Source organism: Xiphias gladius, chromosome 10 (genome assembly GCF_016859285.1).
Source record: "Xiphias gladius isolate SHS-SW01 ecotype Sanya breed wild chromosome 10, ASM1685928v1, whole genome shotgun sequence".
Lineage (NCBI taxonomy): Eukaryota > Metazoa > Chordata > Actinopteri > Istiophoriformes > Xiphiidae > Xiphias > Xiphias gladius.
The window spans coordinates 20,820,377-20,843,952 of NC_053409.1; the positions used below are offsets into that span (position 1 = coordinate 20,820,377).

At 39.8% G+C, this 23,576-nt stretch overlaps 3 protein-coding genes across 11 annotated transcripts in view; 2 read left to right on the forward strand and 1 right to left on the reverse strand.

Moving 5' to 3' along the window:
* The window catches only part of LOC120795220 (SAM and SH3 domain-containing protein 1-like), a 53,279-nt gene extending 40,624 nt beyond the window's left edge, over positions 1-12,655 (forward strand). For all 3 annotated transcript variants that reach the window (XM_040136916.1, XM_040136917.1, XM_040136918.1), the window contains 15 exons: positions 480-529; positions 2,448-2,491; positions 2,908-2,994; positions 3,134-3,246; positions 3,789-3,890; positions 5,005-5,137; positions 5,846-6,246; positions 7,572-7,643; positions 7,746-7,889; positions 8,023-8,155; positions 8,441-8,610; positions 8,705-8,911; positions 9,530-9,680; positions 10,131-10,262; positions 11,649-12,655. In XM_040136916.1, the coding sequence (XP_039992850.1) occupies positions 480-529; positions 2,448-2,491; positions 2,908-2,994; positions 3,134-3,246; positions 3,789-3,890; positions 5,005-5,137; positions 5,846-6,246; positions 7,572-7,643; positions 7,746-7,889; positions 8,023-8,155; positions 8,441-8,610; positions 8,705-8,911; positions 9,530-9,680; positions 10,131-10,262; positions 11,649-12,511 (2,802 nt within the window). In that variant the 3' untranslated portion in view covers positions 12,512-12,655. The remainder of the gene's footprint in view (positions 1-479; positions 530-2,447; positions 2,492-2,907; positions 2,995-3,133; positions 3,247-3,788; positions 3,891-5,004; positions 5,138-5,845; positions 6,247-7,571; positions 7,644-7,745; positions 7,890-8,022; positions 8,156-8,440; positions 8,611-8,704; positions 8,912-9,529; positions 9,681-10,130; positions 10,263-11,648) is intronic.
* Positions 12,656-13,286: 631 nt separating this feature from the next.
* Positions 13,287-17,037, reverse strand: ddo (D-aspartate oxidase). Of its 2 annotated transcripts, none has more exons than XM_040136928.1 (5): positions 16,324-16,429; positions 15,223-15,423; positions 14,934-15,042; positions 14,660-14,836; positions 13,287-14,390 (listed from the first exon to the last, which is right to left on the reverse strand). In XM_040136928.1, the coding sequence occupies exons 2-5, from the start codon at positions 15,392-15,394 to the stop codon at positions 13,832-13,834; spliced, it is 1,017 nt and encodes a 338-aa protein (XP_039992862.1). In that variant the 5' UTR covers positions 15,395-15,423; positions 16,324-16,429; the 3' UTR covers positions 13,287-13,831. The 2 variants fall into 2 exon arrangements, with proteins under 2 accessions (XP_039992862.1, XP_039992861.1); XM_040136927.1 differs by lacking the exon at positions 16,324-16,429 and adding an exon at positions 16,719-17,037 and having other exon boundaries at positions 13,288-14,390.
* Positions 16,352-23,195, forward strand: zbtb24 (zinc finger and BTB domain containing 24). Of its 6 annotated transcripts, XM_040136920.1 has the most exons (8): positions 17,061-17,156; positions 17,253-17,298; positions 18,239-19,092; positions 19,768-19,935; positions 20,286-20,369; positions 20,464-20,547; positions 20,665-20,746; positions 22,004-23,195. In XM_040136920.1, the coding sequence occupies exons 2-8, from the start codon at positions 17,267-17,269 to the stop codon at positions 22,872-22,874; spliced, it is 2,175 nt and encodes a 724-aa protein (XP_039992854.1). In that variant the 5' UTR covers positions 17,061-17,156; positions 17,253-17,266; the 3' UTR covers positions 22,875-23,195. The 6 variants fall into 6 exon arrangements, with proteins under 6 accessions (XP_039992859.1, XP_039992858.1, XP_039992857.1 ...); XM_040136925.1 differs by lacking the exons at positions 17,061-17,156; positions 17,253-17,298 and adding an exon at positions 16,352-16,397; XM_040136924.1 differs by lacking the exons at positions 17,061-17,156; positions 17,253-17,298 and adding an exon at positions 16,481-16,626.
* The last annotated feature ends 381 nt before the right edge of the window (positions 23,196-23,576 follow it).

The following is a 23,576-nucleotide window of genomic DNA, read 5'->3' on the forward strand; positions in this document are numbered from 1 at the left end:
AGACCCCATGAGAAGGCGAGTTCCTCCTCTGTGTGTCAGCAGACAGGCTGAGAGGAGCCAGAGGAATTGCTTGGTCCTGACTATCCTAAGCAAAACCAAAGCGGAAAACATTTTGAGAGTAACATTTGACTGACTGGGATTCAGAGAGCTGACCTTGAGGTTGTTCTTGAATGTTCCAGAACAGATCCTAAGATATGGTAAAAATGTGACTAGTGGAACATGTGGGTTTTGTTGCCACCAAGTAACAAGATCTGTATTTTAAAAGTGCAACAAATTACAAATAAACGAGTACCTCAAATTCCTCTATTGTTGCTCCTTAACTGCATTTGATTCAGTGTATATCAGCTATTTTGTCTGCTACATATTTTTTCTCCTTTGAAGGAAAATGGCATAATTTAAAATTACCTTTAAAAAAGTTCAGTAAATTGAAGCATTGCCTCTGTAATAGTTTATATTCACACTTTGTTCATCTCCTTTAGGAATCCCTCGGACTCAGCAGTGCCACGTCCACTCCAGAGACAGAAAGAAGGTAAAAAAAAAAAAAATTAAATTTTTTTTCCAGTAACTCATGTTTTAAAAGAAAGTTGGAAATCCACAACTTCAGTGTTGTAATGTTTATTCAGACACCAGAAAGGTCCAGCATGCTTTACTGAGGGAGGCGAAGGGGAGAAGCATCTTCAAGAGCAGGAACACGTTGTTCCAGGGACTATTATAAGTAGCAGTAAATAATATAATAGATAATAATAAATATGACTAGGACTATTATTTTGTCCAGTTACTGTGTAGTGTTGTGGCTTGACAGACTTATTATTTATTCAAGTCATATCACATTTGGAAGCTGAACTATGATTTTTCCACCTATATTATCTCTTTGTCACCCTGTAGACACGTGCGTTTCCTCTGCTTCTTTGTGCCCTCCAGTCACATTTATGAAGCATTTCTGTGTCACCTCTGAACTTCCTTCCTTCCCTCCATTGTTTCTTTTGAAGGATTTTAAAGATTAGTCATATTTTGTCATTGGAAAGTTGAATGAGATGAAAGAAACTGGGTGATGACTAATGATAAAGCAACATACTAATTTGATTAAGCTTGTGTAAAAAATGGAATCTTGAGAATTTAGCAGTAGACATGTTTTCAAGGCTTTTATTATTTTGAGTAGGCCTGTCTTCAGAACCTGGACAAGACCACAAGAGACCACATCTGTTACTCCTGTATTCAAGCAGGATTCACAGGATACTTACACTTCCCCCTAGTGGGTCCAATACATAATGCTGGAGGAAGCTGATGTTACCAGTATCAGTAACACCACCATTATTTTTAAAGTAAAGTTTTTGAGTGCTTATTTTTCAAATTGATATCTGATAAGTTTAAATTAGTCTTTTCTTGCTATTCTGTGTATTTTGCCTTTTTTGACTCTATTTAAAGATTTAAGATTCAAGATTCAAATTTGTTTATTCACAAGTGGTACAAATTTTCTTTTTTTCTTTTTATGGGAAAGTTATCTCTTTCTCATCATAGTGTGTGAGGAATCTTACTGTTATTACTTACTGTGGTAAGAGGGAGCATGTGAAACCCTTTAGGTGTACTTTCACCTGCTGAATGGTCTTTTGAAGAAGATGAAACCAATGTGTGTGTTTGACAGCCAAAACGGATATTTTTATAATCATAGTTGAAATCTCCTTGAGACACTCAACAAGTCTTTACAGAAACCAGAGTAATAAATAGATTTTCTAGATAGGTTAAAACCAAACCACCATCTTTTTGGTGTCAGGGAAATAAATCACTACGTTGTAAAAGAATAATTAGGATATGGTTTAATTGATTTAGAAAACGTGCACAAAAATTAAATTTCATTGCAAGTTGTCCTGGTATTTTATGTCTGTGGGGTCAGGGAGAAACCTCCACCTTGCCTGTAGACAATATGACCTGCACCACAAACAACTGTCAGCCTAGAGAGAGACTGTAAGAAACAGAGAGTTATACACAACAAACGGCCCAGAGAGATGTAGAGAGACAGACAGACAGACAGAGAGAAAGAGGGAGGGGGAAAGTGTGCAGGGAATGCAGAGGCCACGTTAACGCTGCTGTTGCTGCAAAAGCCCAACTGGACATGAAAAGGCTCTATTGTTCCTGCAATGGTCTGTGGAGCACTGACCTCTGTTCATCAGCCAAGAGCAGCCAGTCTTTTTCATCTGTTTTGACTACTTTCATTTGCCTTTACTATGATGCTACTGTCATGAGGGACGGTGCGCTTTTGTGAGTTTTATTGTTTTTTGTTTTTTTTAATCTGACGCAAGTCTGGAGGATAGAAAGACATGTGGAGGGAGATGGTGGGATAGCAGGGAAAATGAAGAAAATAACTTTGGAGAACAGGTACTGCTCTGTTCAGGGATTTGATTCCCAATTTGAACTTTTCAAATTAAGTAAATATTTTGTTTAATTTTTAGGTTTCCTGTGCACAAATCTAGCTCTGATGATGGATCATCAGGAGGTAAGTTAAAAGTTTATATTATTCCTATTATAATATATGCTTTATTTTAAGTAGAATCTGATTGGAACAACTTTCTCAAGCTATTTTACACAAGACTAAACCTACACATAAGCCACTTTAAAAGTATTGTTTTTGTTCTCATTAGTATTCCAGAGTGTTCTTGCAAGGTTTGTTAAATCCAGCATATTTAATCTTTGATAATAACAATAACAATGGGGAGTGAATCCTTTTAAATACTAAATATTGGATTTATGCTTGTACACTTTTGAGAACACCGTAAATAAGGACATAACATAACATAATATCTATTATTCTTTACCTGCTCCAGGTTTCGTTGTTGAATTTTCTGGCAAGGGGGTTTTACATTTTGTATTTTTTCTCTGCACTAAATTAAACTGAATCCTTGTGTTGTGTAGGGAAATATGATGGAAAGAGAAAGAGCAAGTCTTTTTGGCAGAGTTTCCGAAAGTCACAGAAAGGAGTGATGCGTCAGATTTCAAAAGGTGTGTTAAGTTAAAAACACAAAAACCTGCTTATGTTTTTTCATTTGACCTTCAGAGTTTTTCTTGTGACCATAAGAAATGTTTCAAGAGCAGTCAGTTATGTTTAATTCTGTCAGCTGACATTTCTAATTCTTAACAGGTGATGACATTGGTTTTGTGGCCAGTGAAATTACCATGAGTGACGAAGAGCGTATCCAGCTGATGATGATGGTGAAGGAGAATATGATCTCTATTGAGGAAGCCCTGGCACGGGTATGAAGTCATGCATCCCAAATTCTCCGCCTTATGAGTTGCTGCTGTCACGCTGAGTTACAGCTGCTGTGTGCCTCTGCTTTTTCACGACTTTAAGGGTTTGCTAGGAAGAGGGAATTTTGCCACTGATGAAATGGCTCAAGTATCTGGTTGGAACAAGCCTTTCAGACCTGACCTTTGAGGACTTAATATGATTCCTTAAGTTGTTATATCTAAACAACACCTTGTTTTCAGTGAGGTAATTTTGCCAAAAGACCCACAAGCACCCTTTTTAGATAGAGTGCAAAAAGGTTTTGTGTGGTTGCAGTATTATCTGTGGGCACATCTGAATGCATAACAGCATATTAACAGCATTTTTGGTTATGTGTTATTAAAGATGTATTATTAAGATCGTGATATAGGCATATGGTCAAAACATGGATTTTGTTTTAATATATTTTAAAACTGTTATGTTCCAGCTGTTAAAGGATAAATAGCACATCAGCTGGTAGATTATAGATAAAGCACTGCATCATGTGCTAACAGGGTCATCTTTTTTACAGCTAAAGGAGTTTGAGATTCAAAACAGACAGACGTGCAGGTCTGATCCCACAGAGTGGACCGATCCCTCCAGTCCCAGCACAAATGAGTCGTTCAACTTCAACGTAAGTCTCTAAGCTTCAAGTTTGAGGGCACCTTAGTTGCTTTTTAATGCTAGTTCACGACTTCAGGCAGTGTGTTGTGCATGAGGGACTCTGATCTACCAGTGCCAAGGCTGCTGAGCTGTTGACAGCGCCTCTCTCTCTCTCTTTCCCTCTGTCCCTGTCCCGGCGATGAACCGGGGCCCCTCTAAAGCCCTGCAGCTCAGGGCACTCTCCCAACTGCAGGGCACTGGGCAGACTTCTATTCATTCCTGTCAAAGCGCTAACCCCCTATTGTGCTGTAGTGTGCGGGTGGATTCAGCACAGGGCCCTGTTATGCAGGTCGCAGCTCTTTTATGCACGGGTGGGGTGATTAGGGGGCTCAGGTTCAGGGCACATTTTTCAGATTCGTCTGGATGGCCTGACTATTCCTCTCTGCTCTGTTTGTGTTCTCCTCTCACTTTTTCTTTCTTTGTGAGTGTTTGATGTGTGTTGCCCCCTCCCCTGTGTTTCTGTTAATTATAAGCCATCTCCTCTTACATTAAGTTTCTGTTGTATATTTTAAACTGTGATCAGCTTTCATTTTTGTCTTTTGATGCGTATTCTGGGATATACATACCGCTCATGTTTTGGTCGGAAGATCAACCCTCAAAATAAATGACCCAAATCTTCAAATGTGGACCACTGATATTTTCACTAACCATCATTTCAAATGACGGTTAAAGTGGTTTCCAAGCAGCTAGCATTTCTTTTTCCCACATATAGAAAGCCTTTTCTAGTCTGTTGTGATGCAGAGCATATGGCACAGCTGTTTGCAAGGCCTTTATTGTCCTCAGTGTGGTTTCCTACCACAGTTTTATATTAGTGTTACAGCAGCATCTAAAGCAAGTACACAGCTTAAGTACCTTTTTCATTTCATACAAGTTACTAGAAATGGAGAACAATTATTAAAAGATACCTTGAAATTTGTCAGCTGACGTACTACAACTGAGCATTAAGACCAAAAGTGTCAGTATCGCGTAATATCTCTTTCCATATCCAAAATATTAGTCCTTACAGCTGGGACCTCAAAGCTCTGTAGTAAGAATGTTATAAAATGTTTTCGGTAAATAAAATTCTTATTTGTTTCTCCTATCAGCCCTGTGACCTGTCAGACAATGAACAAGAAGAATCTGTTACGTTCAGGAGACTCCATAAACTGGTCAACTCAACCCGGAAGGTGAAGAAGAAGCTGATCAGAATCGACGAGTCTAAGAGGCCTGGAGCTGAGGGTAGGACAAGCACCATCAGACTTTATCTCATAAAGCCAAAGTGGATTTGGCAGCCATCATAGTTTTTAAGTTTGTGTAGAAAACTCCTAAATTGTCTGCGTTTTCACTGTCATACAATGTGTTGCTACTTGATTGAAAGTGTGACAGAAGTTGCAGTTTTTATGCAGGTTAAGTCCATGGATATTTTGCTGTGCATGTGGCACAGCAAAATATCAAGACTCAAGACTGAAAAACCAACAGGTGGTTACAGTAAGACCATACTGTGTATTCAGAGGAAATGGTGCACCTGGGACACCACAATGGTTAATGTGATGCAGAGTCCAGAGAAAATATCAGTAATTGCGCTGGATGTAATTACTGTTTGACCAAGCATATGAACTGTAATAACAGTATTTGCCATGTGTTTTCACTAGTTGTAGAGCCTGTGTAGGTATATATTTTTAAGGATATGCTATTGCTTTTTTTCCTGCACCTTTTCAGCATGGTTATTGTCATTTTCCAAAACATAAAAAAGTTATAGATTTCAGAAAGTCAACTTCCCATAGTGTTGGCCTTGGGTGATATGACTACTATAGATGATATCTGATATTTAATGAAGATCTAACAGTCTGCAAATCTAAAATTACATGATTTTGTTACATTTTATTTGGTCCCTTGACATTTTATTACATGTTAATCTTCTCCATTCGCCTCTTTTTACCTGCCCAGAGAGTCTAAGCATAGATGGTCTTCCCTGTGGAGATGCCAGCACCTCCCTGTACTCAGGTGTGCTGAAGAAGCCTGCAGTTTGCCCTGTGGACTCCCTGGCTTCAGCTCTGCAGGAGCAGTTCATATACGACAGGGACTCTGACAGCCTGACCACCTCCCCCTCCTCTAGCAGTCTGGACACCTGCAGCAGCCAGAAAATCTTCCAGGCCTTTGGCAAATCTAACGAGAGCCCCGTTCACCAGGAGACAAATGTAGCAGGGGAGCTGAGGGAGGCAGGTGAAGGCAGTGGCTCTTCATTTTCTGAAACAGAGGGTTGCAATGAGGAGGAGCCCAAAATTGCTCGCTCAGTGACTGAAGGAGAGCTCCGTCACCGTATCCTCAGCCCACTCAGCCACCATGGGGTGAGTACAGAGGAGCCTTTGCATAAGGACTGTTGTTTGGCAAGTTGTGTATTATTAATACTACTGTACCGTAAAAAATTAATACATCTTTTGACCTCCAGTGCTAGTTAGTTAGTCAGCGTTAGTCTTAATGCCATCCTTCAACCCCCTCAATTGCGCAACAAAAAAATGACTCATTTTGACTGGCTACTTTAAAACAGACTGTAGGTCTAGGTTGAAGTTACTGCGGGGCAGCAATGGCCCAGTTGGTAGAGCAGGTTGTCCACTGATTGCAAGGTTGGCAGTTCGATCCCCAGCTCCCCCTGTCCATATGTCCTTGGGCAAGACACTGAACTCTAAGTTGCCTCACTTGTAAGACGCTTTGCATAAAGGCGTCTGCTGTGATAAGTAGATGTAAATGTAATGTAAAGCCCTTGGATAGTTTTGGACACACAGACAGAACATACATATTGAATCCTTTTGTACCCCTTATTTATCCTGGAGTCATCACATCAATTCCTAACCAATCTGGTATTTGTCAGTATTTTGCAAACCAATCCACCACGCAAACACTGTTCCGCCACCTGCATTGATGCCTGTTAAATATAAATGAAGGCCAATATGAGATGTAGTTCAGACACCACTTTAAAGACTTTGCTCTTGTTAGTTCTATGTGTAATTGACTACTTTTGATAATCCCCTACTGATATGTCCATGTTTATTTGTGCATGATACTTTCATTTTGTTCATGATTGTATAGTTTTACACGTCAATTAGTGGTTTTAAGAAATCAGGAATACCTCGTGGGGATCCGTGGTAACCTCAGCTGGTGCAGGACCTTATGGGCCCCATATTACAGCTTAAAAACCATTCGACATCCTCCACAAAACATTTTAGTATCACTGAGAGACGGAACTGGCAGCCACCCCACCTCAATGTTGAAAATAGAACCCAAATAGTTGATTGATTAGTCAGTTTCTTTTAATAATTCAAAAGGAATTTTTACAAACAATGTGCTAAACATTTGTTGCTTTTCACTGTCTTATGTGACAGTAGTTCAAAGTCATTTGGGTTTTTAACTATTGGTTGGACAAAACATGACTTGATGACATCGCATTTTCACTATTTTCTGAGATTTTTTTTTTCTTTTAATCTAGAACTAATAATCTAGAAAATAATATTTGTTACTTGCAGACCTAGTTGAAAATAATACAGAGGTGCCTTTAAGATGCTGTTCTGTAGATAGTGGCTAGCATGCTCTAAAACTCAATGTATTCAGCAAAGAAACCCCCAACTCCTGATTTCATGTTTTTTGTTTTTTTTTGTTTGTTTGTTTTTTTTTCTAGAGAGCTTGTAGCTTTGGAGGATTTGACCTGACCAACCGCTCACTGCATGCGGTGATCTCTGACAGTGACACCGTACGTAATTCGTCCTGACTTTGCATAGACTGAATCAAAATAAATAGTTGAAATTGTTTGTTTACCTTTTTTCTTCTTCTTCTTTTTTTGTATGTAAATTAGAACAAAGATGGAGATGGTGGTGTGAGAGATGCTGTTAAGTCTCCACCAACGTCACGTATTTCCCTGGGCAAAAAAGTCAAGTCTGTGAGAGAAACGATGAGAAAACACATATCTAAGAGATACCACTGTTCTCTCTCTGAACAGGTATGTACAGTTGGTATACTTACCTTACATTACAGAAGCATCTATGAGTGTTACTGCTGTAGATTGTGTGAATAGTAATGTTGTCAAGATTGTGAAGCATAGGTAATCATTTTTTTCCATCTCTGTATTTAAGTCAAGCCCAGACCGCACATCCGGCTGCCCTCGCTCGCCTCAGATAGACTCTGACTCTTTGGAGAAACCCAAACTGAAGCCAGGAGGGTCTGTAGAAAGCCTAAGGAGTTCCCTCAGCGGACAAAGTTCCATGAGTAAGTCTGTGTGTTTAAAGTGTGTGGGTGTGTGTGTGTGTGTGTACTTCCAAATAATACTTGTTTGTTTTAACTTGGCCCTGGAACACCAGATGTGTGGTGTTTCTCAGACAAGAATTTCAAGGACATTAAATCGCTTTTAGATAGTCTAAACTTTCTGCGTAAAACTGTGTAACATCTGGCACTTCTGTCAAAAGACATATTAATAAATATTCTCAAATACTAACAGACCCGTGGAGACTTGTGGTCTTGAAGCGGCTCATTGTTCTCTTGTGGTTTGTGTAGGTGGTCAGACAGTGGGCACCACTGACTCCTCCAACAGCAACAGAGAAAGTGTGAAGTCTGAGGACGGGGAAGAGGATGAGCTGCCTTACCATGGACCCTTCTGTGGACGTGCTCTGGTTCATACTGACTTCACCCCCAGTCCCTATGACACTGACTCCCTCAAACTGAAGGTTCGACCACAGTAATGATCCAATAAATCCAAGAATAGCTGGTCAGCGCTGATATCTTCTAAGAATCTCAAGCCTCACTGATCTTGTTTTTCAGAGTGGGGACGTCATTGATATCATCAGTAAGCCACCAATGGGTACATGGATGGGGATGCTCAACGGTAAAGTCGGCACCTTCAAGTTCATTTATGTGGATGTCCTGAATGAAGAGGAGGTGAAGCCCAAAAAGACGCGCAGGAGGAGGAGGGCACGGCAACCCAAACCCACCTCTGTGGAGGAGCTCCTTGATCGCATCAACCTCAAAGTAATCAAAATCTGTTACACGCACAGAGGAATTTAATCTGGCACAAACAATGGCAGACATTTTATTTCACACATTTATGAGTTAGAGATAAGAGTGTGATGGGTTTTAGGTCTGTTTAAAGGAATAGTTTGACATTTTGGGAAATACAAATATTTGCTCCCTTACTGAAAGTTGGATGAGAAGATTGATACCACTCTTGAGTCTGTATTCTAAATATAAATTAACAAGGAGGAGGCAGTCAGCTTTTCTCAACATGAGCTCTGTCAGAATGTAAAAGAATATATGGATTTTTTATACAGATAAACAAATGAGATTGTTGAGTTTTGGAGGTGCTGAAAGGTGGATTTCTTCTTACCTTTGGACAGAAGCCGGCTCAGTGCTTCTCGGAGAGAAAGGGGATAAGTGCTTTTCCTAAAATGTTGAACCATTCCTAAAGTAAATATTTGACAACATTTGTAATTTGAAGAACAGGACAAAAAAAACTGAACGTTGAATTTCTGAGTTACAACACAGTGAGGAAACTTCAAACATGCTTAATTCTCATCCATAGTTTAAATTAATTCCGCCCACATTTTTTATTGATCTGTCTGTGCATCATCCATCCTCTTCTCTCCACAGGAGCATCTTCCCACCTTCCTTTTCAACGGCTATGAGGATCTGGACACATTCAAGTTGCTAGAGGAGGAAGACTTGGATGAGCTGAACATTAGAGATCCCCAGCACAGAGCTGTGCTGCTCACGGCTGTGGAGCTGCTGCAAGAGTATGATGGTGGGTCAGGCAATCAACAGGGTGTTATATGTCACCCGAGCACTACCTAAGACACACAGAAGTATTGTCAAATACAAATCAAACATGCAGAGTCATAGCTACCAAATTAAATGTTTGTTAGGATGCTCAGTTCTTAATGCTTCTGCACGACAAACTAATAAACACACTGAAAAGGACTGATTACAGTCAATCCTGGAAATGATGGGCCACATTAGTTTGGATTCCAGTTACCAGCATTGGTCGATTTCCCATTTTTCAGTATATTGTATAGATCTCTGATATATCGATGAAGGTTGGTTTCAGCTTATGGCTTATGGTTTCCCTCAACATGGTGAATGATGTCAGTGTTTTTGATCAATGCACCTCAAGTTTGGATACGCATACAGAGTGGTCTTTTGAGATCATAAGATGTGACTGTCTGCCCCCTGTTGGTGGTGTTGTGCGTTGCAGGAAGCAGTGACCCAGAGCGAAGCAGTCAGTCCGGAGGCTCACAGGAGAAGCTGCTCTTGGATAGGCGTGGCCTCATGGGAGATTCCCCGCGTGACTCAGGCTGCTATGAGAGTAACGAGAACCTGGAGAACGGTAATGACAGTCTGAGTCGCCTGTGAACACTGTCCTCCTCCTCCTCTGCCCACTTCTGCCTCATCCTTCACTAGAAAGACTTGTATGGTCTTCAGTCCTTCTTGATGCTCGAGCATTCCAAGTCACCAAATTCAGTTTTCATGCTCTTCTGGAAAGACTCTTCTATCGTCACATTTACTTCTGGCACTCTCTTTTTTTCCAAGCATCTTCTTATTTAAGTCATAATTTCTTCTGTTTCTGCATCATTGAATCAAACTGTTTTGCAGTCACTCTTTTGTCTGTTCAGTGCTTTCGAGAATTGCCATTACTTGCCTTTCTTCACAAGCATTGCATTCTCAATATAATATTCAAAATGGAGAAGAGATAACACAAGGTTCTCTGTTATAGTGGGACTAGAAAGTCCACTTACATAATTTAAACTGGGCAGTGACCTTTAAAGACATTTTTCACACCCTCGAACAATCTATATGTGGAGCAGCTTGTAGGTCTTTTCACAAATAGATCTGCAGTTGTGAGTTGTGTGGTGGGTTTTGCATTTGCAGAAAATGGTGACTGTTGAACCGATGTGTGATAAAGAGTGTTTAAACAAACTCTAGACTAAAATAGTTAAAAATAACTCTTCTCAGTAATTGCAGTACATATTTACTGTGAATGCTTGCTTTATTCATAGCTATATGATTCTTATTGTGGATATTTGCTTAAGTCTAAACATTGTCAAAATGCGAAGAGTTGTGCTTATTGTAAATGAGGGCTTTTGTGAATGTCTCAAGGTCATGTGGTTAGAGAATGATGTCTGATCAGCCACACATGTATAGTGTATTTCTTCCAAGATTTTGCTGTTTGTGTGTATATTTTTTTAGTCCAGTAAAATATAATGTTGCACAATATTTTATTATGTGCCTGAAAACTGCATAATGCAGAACAATTAAAATATTTACTAAATAGTATAATTATACTTGTTAAAATATGGCATTTTGTATAATTGTAAATGCACTAAAATGCAGACTTAGGACAACCTTTAAAATGGTTTAACACAGTGGAAGGACAAAGTTACACTCATTGTAACACTTCTGACTGAAGTGTGGCAGGTTTAGGGTCTAAAGTCCCTGCATTTTCTGACGTTTGCTTCTGTCATGGTTGAGCGTGAGGAATAAACTGCTCAATGCTTTACCAGACTTGACTGCTTGCTTCTTTTCTTTCATTCGTCACTCATTTTTAGCGCACATTTAGATGTTGTTTTGAGCCTATTCTTTCCTCAGGCATCTTTTCACACTAGCCCCCCTTTTCCAACATGGACTGCACTGCTATTGTTGTGTGTAAGTCGAATATATATCACAACTGACTGGCATCTGCGTGATCTGCACACACTGCACTTGTTTATTTCAGGAAGGGACAAAAAGACCTCTTCATCCATGAGCAGGTCCTCCTCTGGTTTTGAGTCAAGCCACCTCTCATCCCCAGAGTACCCCGCCCTCCCCCAGACCCTGAACTCCACCAGCCATAGTAAGACTTTACTCCACAGTAAACCAGGATGCCCATCCTATATCTTACCGCCACTAAGACCCCCTAAGAACATCTTAAGTCTCCTAAGCTCAGCAAAAGGTCACCTTCCCAGTGAAGCCATTGCGAGGAGCCATAGCTGCATGGAGTTAAGAAAAAAAACAGCGATGGGGCTGCTGAGGCGCTGCCTCTCCCTGTCAGGCCTCCACAAAGAGCAGAAGAAAAAAAACATCGACCCTAAAAACTGGAATCTGACCCCCAGTACCAAGACTGAGCAGAGCACGGAGCAAACATTAAATCCTCCAAAACATTTTAAGGTCACGTTTCCATCCTCCGAATCTTCAACCGCAGCATATGATGGTGTGTGTAGCACTTCAAGTGTAGACAAAGGAAATGTATTTGCCCCTAAAAAAGGAGAAACAACACAGAACACACACCTCAAGCTGCCACCCACAGTGCCAGCAGAAAGGTCCAGTCATCCCATATATAAAAACTCACACCAAGAGCCTTTACTAACAGAAACTGCTTGCATGTACAACTACACAAACCACATCTCTTCAGAGGATAGGAGGAGTCGTTTATTTTCAGCCAATTCAGAAGCCCGCCGGCTGAAAATGAAAAGACAGAGGAAGATATCCAAAAACTCAGTTAATGTGGGTTCCCTGATGGAAGAAAGACTCCGGTTGCAGGGTACTGATCTTAAATTGGAGCCACTTCCTGAAATGGTATTGACATCAAAAGTACAGTAAGGTTTCATTTTACATATGTTAATTGCTGCTTTTGGATAATAACCATGTTTTTTTTTTTATCTGAAAATGTAACAACAGATTATCTAAGATTTACAAAAATGCTGTAGTCTGCCATAAAACCTAACAAATGATACATTGATAGATCAAGTTTATATTACTGACCTATTTACTGATCTATCTACACCCCAGTTGCTTCTTAAGACGTTCTCCATTCAGCTGAATAGTCTGTACAGGAAACTTCCCCCCCTTTTTTTTTTTTTTAATTTAAAAAAAAGTTTTTTTTAAACTTTTAATCTGGCAATTATTCATTTGTGGATATACCGTAGATCGACATTTTCAAACTGTTTTTTAAGAGTTTATTAGTATATATAGACTCTCCATTACTGTCTTTTTCACAGAACACATGCTGACGTGTCACAGTAGGAAAGACAAAGTTGTAAACAATAAAATGAATGCTGGCTGAATTCCATTTAGCTGTTTCACTTTCAGGGTCCTGGTCATGGCTAATTTGGGACAGTTGAATAGATGCTGACAATGTTACGTTAATGTTATTGGAAACGCCCGTGCTGTTCCTACTGTGACAAGGCAAAATTTCTGCTGTGAAAAAAGCCTGTAATGTTTAGGTTTTGATTAGTTGCTAATAAGAGAAATTTACTAATATTTGTGTCATCTAACTGCAATTATTGACCACAATAATGAAAAAATACAATTTTTATGTTGTTGAAACAATCAGCAATTTTGTGGCACACAGGTAAAAAATGCATATTTTGGAAACCCCATTTTATTTAAATTGTTGACAGAAAGAAATTTCACATCAGTTTAATGTCAGTAATTTATGTATAGTATTTAGCATTAATGAACTGGAAAATACTAAAGTTTTCGTTGATATACACATTGTAAAAATGCTGACAAGGCTGTTAATCGCTCTTTGATAAATAAATACATTTTGATTTCTTTGAATGAAGTTTATCTTTCTGACTGCAGATCTCTGCACTCAAAGGCAACTGTTACTGACACCAAATTGTATAATTAAAAAAAAAAAAGTGTTTACTATGACATTCCCTCATAACCATCCAAAGAACTGTTCATTAATGTTAGCTGTAAATTATATTATCATTAAATGAATTATTTATCCATAAATAGTTTTTCCTACATACACTGAAAAATGTAAAAGCTACAACAATACTTTAATGCATTTAAGAACTTTTGTTTTGTTGATATGTTGTCTATCAGTGATTTACATCTCCCTGTAATTGTGTTTTGTTATTTAAAAAGTGTTATCGGCACTTAGTAAAATCGGGATTTAATGGCAGAATTTCTTCACAGTTTAGCGTGTAAATGCATTTCATGAAGACACTGTCTGACCAGCCCCAGGGCATCCAGCGCGGTACCCCAGGAGAGAGTGACTCCCCAGGCGCCGTGGCCGTAGTTATGGACCACAGGTACTCTGTGGCCCTGCAGCTGCACCAGCTCCCTCTCCACCCTTGGGTTCCTCCTGCTCGGCCTCAGACCGACCCACTTGCTGAGAACTTTGCATTTGCTGAGTGACGGCTCCAGCTCGCTGCAGCGCTCCAGGATGCTCTTTGTGTCTCCTTCATCCACCTGTAGTCGCCAGTCCCCCTCCTGCCTTGTGCCGCCTAAAGTGACACCGTGTATGCCGGGGTAGATGTAGGTCATTCCGTCTCCAGCTCTGATGAAGTGCTGCAGCCAGGGTGCCTCCACCTTGAGGACCTGGCCTCTGACCGGGTATACTTGGGTGTCATCCACCAGCATTTTGGAGCCCAAACCAGAGCAGTTGACAATGATATCATAGATGTTACTTAGTTCCTGAAGACTGCTGACTTTCGTCTGTTGCACTTGGCCCCCAGCTTTTCTAAACCTTTAGAGAACAAGTATGACGAGTTTTTGCCTACATCTTATTACAGTGTATTCAACTGTTTTTAATACTCTCAAAAGTCATTCAGTGGAATCAAAACAATCGCTCAACTTTAAATGTAACCTACAAATGTTTTTGGGTTTTGGGATTTACCATTTTAAAGAAAAAAAATATTGGCCAAACACCAACGGATATGAAAATCAAAATGTGAATAAATATAAACAATCTAACATGAGAGTGACACACACTCTAATAATGAATAGAGGACAAACCTCTTCTCCAGCCATGGCAGGTAGCTTGAGCATTCACATTTTATGGTGGTGAACGCCTGGCCAAACTTATGATTGGGAAACGGTTTCAGTTCGCGGTCGGTCATGCGTCGAAAGCCGATCACAAAGTCTGACCAGAAGGGCTTCTTATCTGCCGGAACCTCTTTGAAAATTTGCCAGCTGGAAGGAAATCAAAAACCAGTAGTCAAGTGATCTATTTCAATAATGACATGGCTCAGTAGTCGCCCCTTTTATGGCACTACATAACAATTGTTACCCAGAGCTCAGCATTACTCCGGCTTCTGGGGAGTGTTGTGATCGAGCGATGGCCCACAGGTGATCAAAGCTGTCCTTGAACCAGCGTCTTTGTCTTTCCAAGGGAATATCTGATAGAGAAATACATTAAAATCAGTCATTTCCAACATGTAAAACTAACGTGTGCTGCATATTTACTTAAACGATGAGGATAGTGAATTTACATGCTTTAAAATGTCAACCTGGTAAAATTGCACCGACTATATAACATTTTGAAGTGTAATACTTTTGAGAAAGATATTGTTGCATACCCGGAAACTCTGCAGCAAACAGGAGCCCAGCAGCTCCATCACTGGTGGTGTCCGGGCTGAACCTCTCAGCCAGCAGAGTAACGGCGCACAAAGGAAGAGCCTCAGCGATGCAGACAGCAGTGGACAACCCAATCACGCCAGCTCCCACCACTGCAACCTGGACACTTTTCATTATGGCCTGCGTCTCAGGCTGGAGGTGAACTGGAGGTAGAGAATTGTGTCAAATGCCGCATGACAACCTTTGTTATGACTGGCTCTTTAAAAAGTTAACCCACAACTAGGGGCCTCAACTAACACCTTAACCGGCTGGACAGTCCAAGGATCAATAACATAACGCCCCATTTCAGTCCAGGTTTCTAAGGCATTACATAACAGACACTGTAAACTAGGTCACACACAGCCATAAAAAGACAGTTGGCCCAAGATTTTTTTTCTTATCTGGAGTTTGGAGTACTCTTCTTTGATTAAAATTGGGTCATTTTGTTAATGTTTCTATGTTTCAGCAATTATCCACAAGCATAAAGACTGCATTGACTTGCTTGAATTCTTTTCTCTCTTTCCTCGATGTTACAATAATATATAAGTAGGTATGCGGGGAACACATATAGTGTATGTGAGGCACATGCCCTGAGAGAAAATATTCCATTGCATTAGGTCATGCATTTAAAATCTTACTTTAATGTTGGTGGAAGACAAAGTAAATTTAACTTGGGCTCATAAAGGGCATTTTCACTATGAGATACAAAGACTAAAGTATTTTCATTATCAATCAATCTGTTGATTTATTTTTTCGATTAATCAAATAATTATTTAGTCTATAAACTCAGTAGTCGATTGAAAGAATATTATTCGACAGCTATTTTGATCCTCAATTAAATGCCTCACAAACTGTTGGTCAGTTTAATTTTATTTAATGTGTACCAATGCATCATACTTTATAAACTAATCATTTGTTGTTTGTAAAATCTTAATCTGCACTAATAACTTTAGCTGTCAAATAAATGTAGTGGAGTGCAAAGTGCAATGCTTCCCTCTATTCTCCTGCACTATGTTTTGAGAATTATCATAAAAATCAAAAGTTTTTATGTAAAGTGGAAGCACCTCAAACTTGTACCGTCCAGTACAGACAGACAGACCTAGGGCCCCTGAACATCGGACGCTAACTGTCGCTTGCGGTGAGGCTGTTGTGGGCTCGATCTCGTGGTGTGAAATTCCCTGTGACAGTCCAGAACATTTCCCCGCACAAAAAGGCATTTCACAACCAAGAGATCGGTGTCTTAGCGCTCCAAGTGCGGCTACTTTCGAAGATTGCAACGTGAAACCTAGACGTGTGCCTCAGCTGACTTAGGCACAGTTGCTTTTGATCGACCATTTTTTAAATTGCAAACAGCCTGGCAGGGATTTGTAAGTTAAATGTGATCGCACTGGAGCTCGCTGTTTATCGCGGTGCCTTATTCTGAAGCCAAACGCAGTCAGGGAAAATTTTCTTCACCTACCTGTCAATGATAATCTGTGGTAAATGTTTGTTTATTAATTCTGTCTGTACGGGAAGTGCAGGTCCTAAATATAGTTTTCTCCCTATTGACAACCATTATTTAAATGAACAAAAATTCACTGCATAAAAATGGTCCGTTTGCACAGATAATTTCTTCTAACTGGTTGTTTTAAATTTTTTAACGGATATCCAAAGAAATTTAGATCGTTGAACGCTCGTTATTGGAGATAACGTAACAGTTGATCTGTAAAACATGCGATGGTATTCAGCCCGTCCACAGAGCCAGCGGTTGAGCGATGTACAGTATGTGTAGATCTGCTGCATGTGGATCGCCTCAGAAACGCACGTCTCGCGATAACATATTCACATTCACGTCCTCCGTCCAACGAGTGAAACGAAGATAAGGTCCTAAAAGCTCACTGTTTTAAATTACACAGAGGTTTGTGCGCTTTAAAATGTTTGGGTCCTTTCACTGACTGAATTGTGCCGAGATACATATCATTATTTTATCGGCACACTTTTCTATTTCTAATAGTTGTGGGCTGTCTCATGCTAGCAGCGGATGCACCGTTTGAGACGATGTAAGTTAGCTTGTTTGCTAACCCTCAAGTTGTTCACATCACTGCACAAGGTTTATCTGTAGTTTAGAAACCAAACGTTAGCAAGTAAACCTTTCCTAAATGTGGTAGTCACTACAAAATAATTGTAGAAAAACCATACACGAAATTGTTGTGAAGGATAATTAATGTAAAAAGAATTATTTGTATGGTTTCAAGCACGAGTACTTAAATAAATATGTACTGAATCGATCAACGACTGATACATTTGACTAAATTTGATTTAATTAATTGTTTATGTCAATTATTAGGGAAAAATGCCAAACGCAAAATGTCTGGATTCCTTTTCCCTTTTCCAACTTACATTTTTATGAATTTTAGAGTGTTCCGATAATAATTTGAAGACATTACCCTGGGCTCATAAAGGGCTTTTTTTTTTTTTATCAAATATGATCTAGTCTATAAACTGTCAGAAAAATGGGAAAAATGTCCATCACAATTTCAAAAATCACTTGTTTTGTCCAACCGACAGTCCACAACACAAAGATATTTACTTAGCAATGATACAAAACATAGAAAAGCAATATTTTATTTTGATAAATTACTTTATCAATAAATAGATTATCAAAATTGTTGATTGTTGAAATTGTAAATTTTCTGTTGATTGACTGACAGATCAATGGATTAATCACTGCAGCACTAGACTACAGATTGATCAACATTAAAAGTAATCATTAGTTCGAGCCCTAAAGAAACAGTTTGTGTACACTGACAAATTAATCGATGATGAAAGTAATCAATTTTTTTCCAGCCCTAGTTAAATGACTATGCATGGAGTAGTAAAGGCAAAGTTAATTAAGTTAAGTTAGTACATTTAAATTCACACCTGCAAAGACAAATTTACCTCTGTCTTATGCACTGTTGCCCTGTTTTGACAGATTGTTTTTATTTTCCTCTGGAACAGAAGTGAATGTTTAGAGGGGAAGATGTCTCAGAAAACAACAGCCACGACTTCGTCGCTCATGGCCCTTCATTCAGATTCCCACAAGCAGAGCATCCTGAGCAAATTCGACAAGCTCAGGAAAAGGGACCTACTGTGCGATGTCACTTTTGTTGTGGAAGACGTGCACTTCAAGGCGCACAAAGCCCTGCTGGCAGCAAGCAGCGAGTACTTCTCCCTCATGTTCACATCAGAAGATCACATCAGCCAGTCTACCTATAAACTTGGTGGTATGGCAGCTAAGATGTTTTCTGCGGTGCTGGAGTTCATCTACAGTGCCCAGGTGTCTCTGGAGGAGAGCGCCACAGAGCAGCTCCTGGCCACGGCTCATCTTATGGAGGTCAACGAACTTGTCAAAGCGCTCACTGAACTCTCATACTCTGCTGCAGGGGTTAGAGGTGATGAGGTAAAGGCAGACAAAGCTGAGGGTCCTGATCTATCAAAACACAAAAGAGGACGGCCAAAGAAAAACGTGGCTGTGCCTGTAACAGAGCCGGAGTGGAGAAGTGCGCCATGCGAGAGCTCAGAGGAGGGCCAGGGTGGGGATTTGGACTGCGATGATGTAAATGTTGACTCCCTACCTAAAGACGATGCTGATTATAACCCAGGAGCGCACCAGAGCCGACAGAGCAAACGCAAAATCAGGCCGCCAATAAAATACAAGAGTTACAAAGTGGGCCATGAGACAGCAGTGAGCAAAGAGCCTGGGAAAAGAGGAAGGAAAAGGAAATATCCTAACACAGAGGCTCGGTGTGAGGACTGCGGCAAAGTGTTTAAAAATCACCTTTTTTTAAAAATTCACCAAAGAACTCACACAGGTAATCAGACTCGTGAGTATGATTTAAGGGGAGTTCTAAGGATTAGAGAGAGGACGATAAAAGGTTGTCCATCTTGCGGCCCTTCTCTTGTGTCAAAATCTAGTTTTAACACAGATTTTTTTGTTGTACAGTTGTGTTTGATCAGACTGCTTCTAAATTTTTCTGTGTCAGCTAATTAACAGTCAGAAAACCTCGGGCAAGGTTGTATTATGTCATCACAGAAGAGCTATAGGGCTGCTACCAACAATTATATTTATTATCAATACATCTGACAATTATTTTCCTTAACAGTCAGTTGATTGTTCAGTGTATGAAATGTCAGAAAAATAGTGAAAAACGTTTTTTTGTCTGACCAACGGTCCAAAATCCAAAGATGCTGATTTTACCATGATAGAAAACTCTGTAATAAACAGATTCTAGAAGCTTCTTCCAGTGAAAAATGTATCAAGGATTAATCAGTTATCAAAACTGTTACCAGTTCGTTTTTCTGACAATCATCTAATTGATTAATCAACTAATCATTCCAGCCTCACTGGAGCACTGGTTGGTCTCTGAGTGCCTGAGGAGATAATGAAATTGCCATGTACAGTCGCGGTGAATGGGGACCCAACAACCAATTTTTTCCCCCTGTGTATACACCGGTATACTTAACTGTATGTCACACTGCTCCCCCAGGAGAGAAGCCTTTCCGATGCCTGGTCTGTGGGAAGAGTTTTACCCAGAAGCACACACTGCTGGTTCACCAGCGCATGCACACTGGAGAGAAGCCATTTGTTTGTACCGTCTGCTCCAAAGCTCTCTGCACCAAACACTCCCTACAAGAGCACATGAACCTCCACAAAGGTAGGCTCTGATGAAGTTAGAACCCTCCGTGTATTATTTTTAGATGATTACCTTTTCGCCATCATTAATGCATCCATCATAGATGTACATAAAAAAAATGAAATTATGGAACAATTATTCTGTATTTTAAATTGACATTTTAAAAAGTTAGACTCTTAAATCAAAACTGTGATTTAGTGTAGTCAGAGTATATTCTATTATCTTTTGAGAAACTGCATTTTCAGAAATTGAATTCGTATTTATGACTCACATGATTAATATTCCTATTTATCATCAAATTCTATAGTCTGTCAGTGTCTTGTTCTCTCTCTCTCAACTAAATATTATTTTTATCTTACTTGTATCGATAGAAGAGAAATCCTTCGACTGTGATAAATGTGGAAAGACTTTCACTCAGAAGAGGCAACTTAAAAGTCACTACAGAGTTCACACAGGTGAGAATCAAGTCCCTTCAACAGCAGCAGGTTAATTCTAATGTAGTCACTTTAAAAGTTGAATAACGTGTTTTTATTCTTTACTTAATTAAAGGTAAATCATTACCAGAATGTGCTCAGTGTCATCACAAGTTTATGGACACGGCTCAGCTGAAAAAACACCTGAGAACTCATACCGGTAAAGCCAAATTAAGCTTAAACAGATGCGTGAATAATTACTGAGATATTAAAACTAACAATATTACAGTGTACCTAAGATCTAAAATCAGTATTTTTATGAATAATATTTTTACAGGTGAGAAGCCTTTCACATGTGAGATTTGTGGGAAGTGTTTTACAGCCAAGAGCACACTGCAGACTCACATCAGAATTCACAGGTGAGAAATATATTTTAACCTCGAAATTTTCTTAGTTGTAATGTAACCATTAAAGCTGTTATAATCAATATTTTTATATTAACAATAGATCAAATGACTACATGTATGTAAAGGGTGTCTCTTGTAGTGACAGACTCAAAGAGAATTATTTTTGTACCTGCAGTTCTCCCGAGCTCTACAGAGCGTTTTAGCATCTTTTAACTCACTGTTGTAACTTTTAATTTTTTAGTTCACTCGCACCGCTCTCAACAGCTTTATTTTCAGGCAGCAGCTTTAGCCACTGGGCTCTACCTTCTCAGCACCAAACAGCAGACAGACACAGTTAGTGACTAGCTGGTGAACACATTGGAGCACTTAGCAGCTAAAGAGACAGATATTTTTCTTGGGAGTTGGGGGAGACCAAAAACTGAGCTAAAAGGAGAGTAAATATATTGAACTTAGAGTTATCAGTTGGGCACAAACATCAACTTGTTTAATAAATACTGATTGCTTCAGTAGCTAGCAAGTTCACCATATCAACTTAATAGATGTGGATTAAATAGTCTTGCGTTCACAGGTTGTTTCTGCTGCCCCCAAGTGGCCAAAAAAATGAGTTAACTAATTTTTTCCTTCATTTTCAGGCAAAAAGAATGGGTTGACATGGGTAACATTATGCTTGTACAGTAAAAGGGTTTTTCAATGACATATGTAAGGAGTCACATCTTAAAGGCGCATATAATTATGTAGCTCATTTTTTTCCGGTATTTTACATATTGATCATATCGTAGTCTTGAGTTCAAGGACATTTTCTTGACAATTACAGTCTAGTCATCTTCTGTTGGGGGGGTTGCCTGCAGCCATTTTCTTAGTGCTTAGTATTTTAAAGAGGTATTCTTCCAGAGCCATGAGTTTGTGTGGGGTTTGTCCAGGTATGTGACGAAAGAGCAATCAACTAAGTTTCCAAAAATGAAAGAGCCAGCCCAATGGTCAACTTTTTTTTTTTTTTTAACCACACTGCCTCCAGTATTCATCCTTTACCTGATAAACCCTTTGAATAAAGTTTCAGTTGTGGAGTCACAAAATATCATATTAGACTCTTCCAACAGAACTGTCTCTAGGACCTTGAGCTGCTGGTTAAGACAATAGAGTAGTTTGTGGATGTTTGGACTTCTATTGTATATTCACGATGTCAGAAATCTGTAATCTTCAATTCAGGTAATGCAGGTATAACTGTATAACTCAGTTATATCCAATGATATTGTGATTTTCCTTTTGCAGAGGTGAGAAGCCATATCACTGCAACATCTGCAACAAGTCGTTCTCAGACCCCAGTGCGAGAAGACGACATGTCATCTCTCACTCGGGAAACAAACCCTTCACTTGCTCCTTCTGCAGCCTTTCATTTACCCGCCTGGACAATCTGAAAACACACACCAAATCCCACAGCAAGGAGAGAGCAGCGTCAACAGAGGCCTCATTAGATGCAGCGGCAGCAGACACCTCAGCAGCACCTCAGGAAGAGGTGCGTAACATCCTACAGCTTCAGCAGTACCAGCTGCCGTCCAGCTCTGAACAGGAGATCCAGCTGGTGGTGACAGGAGAAGTAAACAACATTAATTTTGTGCCGGGTCAAGAGCAGGAGATCAGCATCATCACCACAGAGGGCGAGACGGCAGAATCAGGACACTCTAGACTCACCCTCCTCACCCAGCCATCAGGACATGTGCAGGACGTGGCTCTGGTCACTCAGGGCGCTGTGGTGGACCACACCCCTCAGATTCAGACCGTCAGTATGCTGGAGGGACAGATGAGGCACCAGTCTGAGCAGATGCATGTTATCACTCTGAGTAAAGAGACGATGGAGCAGCTACAGACCCACCACGGCCCTCCTCATCCCCTTCAGATAGCACAACGACCCGTCCAGCAGCTGCAGGTGATGCATCAGCCTATGCAGCAGCTGGCTGTCACTCAGGTGGGCAGGGAGCAACACAGCCAGGCCATTCACATCAGCAGCCAGAGCAGCCAGCCCATCTCGATCAGCCAGACCAGTGAGCAGATCTCCAGCCACCACATCCAGGGACAGACGTTTCAGATCCAGGCAGGAACCGTCTCCTACCTGTACACTACCGGGCTACCGCAGGAGGGCTGAGGACATAAATCTGACGCTGCTGAATCCAAACTGATATATGCTGCTACAGTTCACATCAATAATGGATGAACAAAATGATCATAATCAAGTAAGGGTATTTTTCAGGAACACGTTTTACTGCTCTTCCCACTGCAGAGCAATTCATTCACAATCATATTCTTGTGAGAGCAAATCCTGGTAGAGAAATAATATCACTACTACTTTTTAAGGCTGATACTGATATTTGAGAGTTACAAAATCTGATACTGTTTTATTGGCAAACATTCATTATCTTTACATGCAGTTTCATGTTACTTATCACCAACACAGACATAGTTATATTTGCAATAAGATAAAATTGGTCTCGCTCTAATTTATTGATCTAAAAACCTATAATAAGCTTTGGGAAACTATCAAAAGCAAAAGTATATGCAATTGGTCAAAATTGTCCAAAAAAACAAAATTGCCAATGTTCAAATATTTACAACAATTTCATTTACAATGGATAGAAAGTAGTTTTATTGTTCACTAAATTTTTACTTGAACAAAAACTGTCATGTGAGACGTACGGTTTATAACACTAGTAGTAGATTACGTAATAAAACACTGTGAATATACTGGATAAAAAAAATGAGTTGCTGAAAGAAAATGAGCAAAAATCCTCTCAGGTTTATGTCTTGGCTTTGGAAAGAGAGTAAATAAAACAGCTCTAAGACAAACAGA

What these genes read in the sequence shown, in the direction of transcription:
- ddo (XM_040136928.1), bottom strand. Translation starts at nt 15,394, where the DNA reads ATGAAAAGTGTCCAGGTTGCAGTGGTGGGAGCTGGCGTGATTGGGTTG. An exon ending in GTTTGCTGCAGAGTTTCCGG is followed by an intron (nt 15,043 to 15,222) that starts GTATGCAACAAT and finishes TTTCTCTATCAG; the next exon opens with ATATTCCCTTGGAAAGACAA. An exon ending in CTGCCATGGCTGGAGAAGAG is followed by an intron (nt 14,391 to 14,659) that starts GTTTGTCCTCTA and finishes TGTTCTCTAAAG; the next exon opens with GTTTAGAAAAGCTGGGGGCC.
- zbtb24 (XM_040136920.1), top strand. Translation starts at nt 17,267, where the DNA reads ATGCTAGCAGCGGATGCACCGTTTGAGACGAT. An exon ending in GATGCACCGTTTGAGACGAT is followed by an intron (nt 17,299 to 18,238) that starts GTAAGTTAGCTT and finishes CCTCTGGAACAG; the next exon opens with AAGTGAATGTTTAGAGGGGA. An exon ending in ACTCACATCAGAATTCACAG is followed by an intron (nt 20,747 to 22,003) that starts GTGAGAAATATA and finishes TTCCTTTTGCAG; the next exon opens with AGGTGAGAAGCCATATCACT.